Raw genomic sequence first — 8,705 nt, 5'->3', positions numbered from 1 at the left:
AAAATTGGCCTTATGAATTTTTACCAATTCAAAACTGGCCTTTTCTCTCGGTTAACTGAAAGACTGTATTTTAAGTGAGTTGACTCACATATGATCTTAACTAGTTTAGAATTTTCAAGCTCTTTCAAAAACTATAGGCTAGAATTTGATTGACCCAAAATTATACTTGCAGTAGATGGGGATTTCCATGTAGGAGAATCATAGTGTCTTAGTTTGGGTTTTCATTGCTGTGAAGAGATGTCATGGCCATGGCAACTCTATAAAGAAACTATTTTCATGGCTCACTTACAGTTTCATAGGTTCAGGCCCTGATGATCATGATTGGGAGCACGACAGTGGGCAGGCAGACCTGGTGCTGGAGCTGAGAGAGCTACATTTTCCAGGCAACAGGAAGTCAACTGGCAGTCATGCCGAGGGAAGCTTGAGCGAAAGAGAACTCAAAGCCCGCCCCCACAGTGACACACTTCCTCCAATAAGGCCACACCTCCTAATAAGCCACCCCTTTGGGGGCCATTTTCTTTCAAACCCCCACACAGTAAAGTTGAATGATGGTTGGTCACTAATAGATGTTTTAAAATCATGAATGGTTACTTAGATTATTTTGTAAAGTACTGGAGGGCTTGAGTTTGATTTAAAGCACTCTTAAATAGGTGCCATGGGGTGTGTGTGGGGTGGTGAGGAGGAACTTTGCCTGTGATGCATTGAGTTATGCTAAATGGATGGTAATTTGTTGGGAAAGTTGTTTATTATATTGTATACAATTTGACTTGTTTTTATCTACATGCTGCAGCGTTTAAAAGATGACTACAAAGCGAAGTTTGTTTGTGCGGTTGGTGCCATGTCGCTGTCTGCGAGGAGAAGAGGAAACGGTCACTACTCTAGATTATTCTCATTGCAGCTTGGAACAAGTTCCCAAAGAGATTTTCACCTTTGAAAAAACTTTAGAGGAGCTCTATTTAGATGCTAATCAGATTGAAGAGCTTCCCAAGGTACATTAATACTTTCCAGTTACATTAGATCATGTCTATTCATAGACGTTTACATTCCTAATATTGTTGTACACAAGTTTTTCCATTCACTGGCTTAGTCTTGCTGTAAGCACAATTCAAAATGATATAGATTTTTAAGCGTCTGTTCAAGTTATTTATGTACTTGTGTGAATAACTTAAAATTTTATTTTTACTTGAAGCATTTTACAACCATCAAAATAGATAATGCATCTATTCAAATTCTGGAGCCATTAGATTTAACTAGACAAAGAACTAAATTTTACTGTATTATATAAATTCTATAAGCCCTTTACGTGCAGCGTTATAATTGGGACTAATTGTCATTTCAACTACCATATCATGCTTTTATGGTTCTATAAATTTTTGAGGTGGAATTCTGCTTACCTGCATTTTGTGTGGAATTGATTTGGACAACATGCATCTCTGAAACTAGTAACAAGTGGAGGGGGAGATTGCTGTGAATTTCTTTCTAAGATCACCACTTTACTGAATTTTTTTTAGTATACTCTTACTTTCCTTTTATTAGCTGTATTTGTTTTCATGTTTTATTAAAAAAAAAAAAAAAGCTGCATTATCACCTTGTAGACTAGACTGTCCTCAACTCAGAGACCTACCTGCCCGTACTTTCCGAGGCCCGTATTGAAGGTGTGCATCCAGTTCCCTATGAATGGAGACTTGAAGTTGGTGGCTTAAAAACTGGTTAGACCTGAGCATGGTGGTGCCTTAGGGAGGAAGACCTGCAGTTCAAGGCCAGTTTGAGCTACACAGTGAGTGAGCTCTGCCTTGGCCTGGATCATATGTGTAGTGAGACCTTGTTTCCAAACCAGCCAGTCGCAGCAACCAAGCAGTTTAGTATGTGTTCTCAGAATTCTGAAAAATACACTGTAATTCGGACTGAGATTTAGAAAATAAAATTACCGGTGACTTAGTTAAATAAGAATTTCTGATGAACAAGAAATAATTAGTGTAAGTATGCAGTATGTAGGATATAGTTATACTAAAATAATTTATCTAAAATTAAAATTTTAGTATAACTACAGAAATTTAATCCAGCCACCCTAACTGTAATATAACAGAAAATAAAGTATGTTGCATATAGACCTTGTTTCATGAAGTAGTTGTTTTATATTATTTGTATGTTTTGTGAACATCCTGGATGACAGTATACAAAGGCTCTTCGTTGTGATGACCAATATTAAAAGCTTTTGGAAGCCAATGCTATCCTAGGTAATTAACATTTAAAATGTTTTACTGAGACGGAATCTGGCTTTGTAGTCTAGGCTAGCTTCAAACTTCACAGCAATCTTCCTGCCTCAGCTTCCCAGATCTGGGGATTATAGGCTTGAGCTACTAAGCCCAATATTTCCTTGATAATTTTGTGGAGAAGTCTTTAACAGCTGTGAAAAAATGTTAAAGGTGAATTGTGAATCACAGCTATGCTGTGATTGTAGTGTCCTTTGTAATTTATTGTTCATCATTATTGTGTGCTCCAACAGATCCATTCCTATCCTTGGCTCGTTCTCTGACAGAATGGGGAAAACCTAGGTTAGTGACAGATTAGAGTCTCAATGCAGAGGCATATACAAAAGAGATGCTGGCTGTAACAGAGCAAGTAATTGAACATGTACCCACCCCAGACCTAGCACTTTGACAGTTTTCAAGGGATGGTCTTCAGCGTGGCTTTCTTTTTGGAATAAGCTTGATTGAAAGACAAGCTCTAGGACTTAAAATGTGTTAACAGCCACTCACCCTCTGGCAGCTTCAACAGAGACTATAGCAATATATGTTTTATATATTGGTTCTCACTGGGTACAGGTTAGAAGTTTAAGTCATTCTAAGTGATTCAGATTTATTCAGATCCATAATAACAGAACAACGTGAGGCCTTTCCTAGTGATAATGTAGGCCTAACACAGTTAGCTTTAATATGTATATTTATCATATAAAAATTAGTTCATAGAATACCTAAAGAAATGTAAAAGATAATCAAAGTCCTTTCTTTTTTCCCTAGCAACTTTTTAACTGTCAGTGTCTACATAAACTAAGTTTGCCTGACAATGATTTAACAACATTACCAGCATCCATTGCAAATCTCATTAATCTCAGGGAACTGGATGTCAGCAAAAATGGTAAGTTCTCCATTTCATTGTTAGGATTTCTGTTTTCTAAATGTTTAAAAGTATATTAGCTTCATCTAGAATCTATTTTACATAAATATAAAAACAAAAAAATGTATAACCTGTTTTATCTCAAATGCAATAAAATTTAATGTCATAATCTTGGCTAGAATTGTTTTTAAATATAAAAAGCTATGATACCTCAAAACAGCTGGAAAATAAGTAGATTTTGAAGTCCGTGTTGTACAATGGGCCTCTCAAATGTATGCCATCTAACTGAAAGCTTTTACTCAGGTCACCGTCTTAATCCCCCTTCTCCCCTCTCCGTGCTTTGTGTCTGCTAACTGCCGTCTGACTCTCCGCTTCTGTGAGCTTGCCCTTTTAATATCCAGTGTTGGAGATCATGGGTTGTCTTTTTATTCCTGATTTACTTAACACCATGTCCTTTAGGTTCATACTTCCTATTACAAGCGACTAGGTCTCCCTTTTTAATGACCAAAGAGTGTTTCACTGTACATACATACATACATACATACATACAGTGTTTCCTTTATTGAGTCATTTGTTCCTGGAAGCTTAGGTTGAGTACACATCTTAGCTATTGGGAATAATACTTGAGTGAGTGTAGAAGCCTAGACCCTTCTCTTGTCCCTCAGAAGTTGTATTTTCATTGTATCCCTGACTTATTGTTTGTACACAACTTTCTAGTTTTATGTAACTGGTTTATTTTTGTGTTTGTTGTCTTTTTGGTATCATACTTTTAGAAAACCATTGTGTAGGTGGCTTCTTATTTTTTGTTTTTGTTTTATGTGCATTGGTGTTCGGCTTGCATGTATGTCTGTGTGAGAGTGTCGCTGGAGTTACGGAGAGTTGTGAGCTGCTATGTGGGTGCTGGGAATTGAACCCAGGTCCTCTGGAAGAGCAATCAGTGCTCTTAATCTCTGGGCCATCCCCTCACCCCACTGCTGCTGCGTCTTAAGAAGCAGTTTTACAGTATCTGGTGTCGTTCTTTGACCCCTTCGTTCTACACAGGGACCTCTGCATTCCCAAGCCCCACTGAAGAGACCCTCCTTTTCCTGTGATGCTTGTAGGTGGGTTTCTCTTATGTTGCCAGCTCACAAAAAATGACACAGAAACTTAATAATTATGAAAGCTCAGCCTTAGCTTAGGCTTGTTTCTAATTAGCTCCTATTACTTAAATTAACCCATTTTTTAAAATTAATTTTTTAAAATATTCCAGTCCCAGTTCCCCCTCCTTCTTCTCCTGCTCTTCCAACCCCCCCCCCCATGGTCTTCCACACACTCTTCTCCATTATACATAGCCTGGTTATTCTGTGTCTGGGTGGCATCGCCACCTTCCTTCTTCCCAGAGCTCTCTGTCCAGAAGTCCCTGCTATACCTCCTGCTCAGCTATCATTGGCCATTCAGCTTTTTATTAAACCAATCACAGTGACATATCTTTACGCAGTGTAATCAGATATTTTGCCATAGATGTGTTCTTAGTACTTTTGTTGAAATCAATTGACTATACACATGTGATTTATTTCTGGCCCTCTGTTCTGGTCCATTGACATTTTTCTGTTACACCAGCACCATATTCTTTCATTTTAGAGCTTGTAGGTGGATTTTGAAGTTAACTGATGTAAGACCCGTAGCTTTGTTCTTTTTACTCAAGAGTACCTCTGCTTCAGAATCTTTTGTGATTCTTTGTTAGGGTCATTTTCTTCTGTTTTTGTGAAAAAGGTCATTAGAATTTTGATAGGTCATTGGATCAACAGGACTCTGGGTGGCTTTGACATTTTAACAGTTCTTTGCCTTCTAATCTGGAAATGTGAGATGTCTTTCTTCCCATTTACTTACAGTTCTAGTTTGTTTCATCAGAGCTTTGTTTTCAGTGAAGTTCCTTTTTTTGCTATTGTTAGCTATTATAAATATGACTTTTGCTTTAAAAGAAAAATTTTGGATAGATTATTGTTAGCATATAGACATGACACTGACTTCTATATGTTCCATTTAAATGTTGATCCTTGTCATTTCTTTCTGTTGCCTAATTGCTCTGGTTAGGACTTAATACATCTATACATAGCTTAATGACCATATATTACAAGTTTCTCTGAGAAATACATCACAGATAGTTTTGTTTTGGTAAACATTATAGATTTTTAAAATCATCTTTTATGTTTTGAATACTTCCCCCTCCAGCTTCCTCCCATGTAACCCTCCCTTCAAATTCATGGCCTCTTTTTCTTAATTGTTCTTACCAAATTATAAATATAGCCTGCATGTTTTTTGTATGTGTATCACTTCAGGGCTGATCATTTAGTATTGGATAACCAATTTGGGATGCTCTTCCCTGGGGAAGACTCTCTCTCTCTCACTCTCCATATTCCTTTGTTGCCCATAGGCTTTGTGTGTGTGTGTGTGTGTGTGTGTGTGTGTGTGTGTGTGTGTGTGTGTGTTAGTGTTAGGGGAGGTAGTGTTGAGAAAGGTTTACTTTACATACATAGCCTTGATTGTCCTGAACTTAGTATGTACAGCAGACTGGTTATTATGAGACCAGACTTACAGAGGTCTGTCTGCCTCTGCCTCCCAAGTGTGGGATGAAAGGCCTGTGCTGTCTATCACACCATATCCCTGTAGTTCTTTGTCTGGGCTGAGGTCTGTTGGTGGTGGTCTTGTTTAGGCAGCCATGTTGAGGAGACTGGGTGTGTAGCTTCTCTGGCGTTCGTAGGAGTCAGAATCTCACAGTAAACTCAGTGTCCCTCTGGCCCTGACAGTCACTCTGCCCCCTCTCCTGCAATGTCCCATGAGCCTCAGGTGCAGGAGTTGTGTTGTAGATGTATCAGTCAGTACCGGGCATCTCTGTATTTTGACTGGGTGTGTTTTGCTGCAATGGTCTCTGTTGCAAAGAGAAGCTGCTTTTATGAGAGGTGAGGACTGTACTTATCTGTGGGCATAAGGACAGATATTTAGAATGTGGTTTGAGATCATGCTGGTTTATTAAAGTGACAGGCTCTCCTTCGAGATCCATGACTTGACTAGCTGTGGGTAGGTGGCTGGCTTCCCATTATCAGGATGATCTCCCTCCTGTTGAGTGGGTTATAAATCCAGTGAGCGTCAATGCCACCAAGATGCGAGGGCCACTGCAGTACCTCTGGACCCTTGGGGTCAGCTGCCATGCTGGCTGCTTACGTGGTCTCGATCTAATCAAGCAGTGACAGGTAGGCATGGGGTGCATAAGGATGTGGCTGGGTTCTTGTATTGCTCTGACAAGATACCCGAATATACAAAATAATGTTGTAAGGAGTAAAGACTTTCATGACTGATAGCCCTGCAGTTGGAGGTGTGCATGGTTTATTGCTTCATTGTTCTCAGCTGGTGGCCCAGTGCATCGTAGCAGGAACAGAACGGAGGACGGGTGTTAAGAGTATTTATGTCCTTCAAACCGTGCCCCCACTCTTGACTACCTAGCTGAAGGCCCCACTATCTTCTAACAACCCAGAGGCTGTCCTAAAACTTCTGGAAATATTTAAGACCCAAATCATAACAAGCATCTTTAAAATTATGAAAAAAGAATAGTTTATAACAGTAAATGTATAAGCCAGTAACGTTAATCTGGCATTATATAGGCTGTTTACAACTGTCAGGCTAGGGTTTTATCTGACTGACGGGACAGGTTTGTTTATGCCAGTATCACCACACATTCATGAGTAATATATTGTACTTGGACACTGGAGCCTATTGCAGCATTTGACAGTATAGATTTTTCAGCTGCATTTTAATAGAGCTGTTGCTTGTGTGGTTGATAGTTGACTGGAACATTTTGTGGTGCATGACTACACTGTGATGAATAGACATAGCGACCCTGGGAATTTTTGTCTTGTTCCCGACTATAGACAGAAAGCTTTGAATTTTTAGTTGTTGAATATGATGTTTGTGAATTTGTATTAGGTCTTTATTATGTGGAGAAATAAAACTATTCCTAATTTGTGACTTTTTAAAAAGTTATTAAAAGATGTTAATTTTTTTGCATTTGAAAGATTTTCCTTCCGCATTCTACTGAGGTATACATAGATTCCTGAATAATGAATTATTAACAAATAAGGAATTTTCTTAGCTTGCTGTACCTAGCATAGAAGATATCTGGAATTTTAAATCTTTCAGAGAGACAGGGAGAGAAGAAATAGTGAACTCTTTAAAAATTTTAAATGAACATACATTTTATAATTACAAAAAGAATGAATAGCATGGGGATAACTTTTTAGTGCCCTACCCTAAAACACAACTTTCAATAAGCACTAAATAAGAAATAGTTTTTAAATATACTTCTTTTCAATGTTTGGGGGAAATTTAGAAAAAAATCCTACCAAATCAGTACAGCATCACCCTCAGACAGTGACAGTAATCACATCCTATTGCCTTGGGTCCAAGATGAGCATATTTTGATATGTTCATGTCAATGTAGACTTTCTTTGTATTGATTCTCATACATTTCAGAATTTACTGTGCCTCATTTTAGAAGGAATTAGAATAGTCATGGTATTTGTATTTGTATTTACAAATTACAGTTAACTTTGTCAAATTAGTAACAAAGTATTTAACTAACCCCCCCCCAAAAAAAAACCCTTAAAGTTAAAAAAAAAATGCATATGTTTAGTAAATGTAAGCTGTATAAAGCAGTCTATATGGACAGTCCATATTAAGCATTTAGGTTGTATGTTATAGCAAAAATGATTACCTTGATGCTGTCAGTTACATTGTTTTAAAGAGGCTTTGATTTATTCATTTGTCTTAGGGTTAGGTGGAGTTTCTAGTGGTTAGTACCCTGCAGTGTAGCCAGTAGATCTCAGCTTATCTCACTGTTGTGTTGCTGTGCGAGACACCATGACCAAAGTGGCTTACAAAAGAAAGCCTTTAATTGGGGTTACCTTACAGAGTAGAGTGTGAGTCCATGATGATCATGGTGGTAGACTTGGAGACATGTAGGCAGGCAGGGCTCTGGAGCAGGAGCTGAGATTTTACCTCCTGTTCTTCAGGTAGCAGGCAGAGAGAGCAACCCTGAGCCTGCAAGGGGTGTGTGTTTGAAACCACAAAGCCCACCCGCAGTGACCCAACTCCTCAAAAAAGACCTCACCTTCTAATCCTTCTACTAACTGGGGACCAATCATTCAAACTTATGATGTGCCTATGTGAGCCATTTGCATTCAAACCACTACAGGCTGTGAAGATAATGCTTTGTGCTGAGGAATAGCTCAGTCAGTAAAGCGCTTGCTACACAAACATGAAGACCTGAACTCCATCCCCAGCACCTCTGTAAACAAACCTGGCATTGTGATGGGAGCATGCAGTCTCAACACTGGAGAGGTAGAGACATGGGTCATGGTGCTCACTGGCTAGCATACCTAGTGGCAAGCTCCAGGTTCCAGAAGAGCAAACACACACACACACACACACACACACACACACACACACGCAAAAGAAGACAAAGACAGCCCACAGCTATATCCACACTCAGAGTTGGGACTATTTTAATTTTCGCAATAGAATTGTTTAACATTATTGCCCAAACTTAATGTTCC

The 8,705-nt window shown here is 38.7% G+C and overlaps 1 protein-coding gene across 7 annotated transcripts in view; it reads left to right on the top strand.

The window, feature by feature from the left end:
• Positions 1-795: 795 nt before the first annotated feature.
• Positions 796-8,705, top strand: part of Erbin (erbb2 interacting protein) — a 69,174-nt gene continuing 61,264 nt past the window's right edge. For all 7 annotated transcript variants that reach the window (XM_051182873.1, XM_051182871.1, XM_051182872.1 and 4 more), the window contains exons 1-2: positions 796-989; positions 3,021-3,138. In XM_051182873.1, the coding sequence (XP_051038830.1) occupies positions 801-989; positions 3,021-3,138 (307 nt within the window). In that variant the 5' untranslated portion in view covers positions 796-800. The remainder of the gene's footprint in view (positions 990-3,020; positions 3,139-8,705) is intronic.

The sequence above is a fragment of the Phodopus roborovskii genome, unplaced genomic scaffold, assembly GCF_943737965.1.
Source record: "Phodopus roborovskii unplaced genomic scaffold, PHOROB, whole genome shotgun sequence".
NCBI lineage: Eukaryota > Metazoa > Chordata > Mammalia > Rodentia > Cricetidae > Phodopus > Phodopus roborovskii.
Note: the sequence above shows the minus strand (reverse complement) of the source record. Positions and strands in the feature narration are given on the sequence as shown.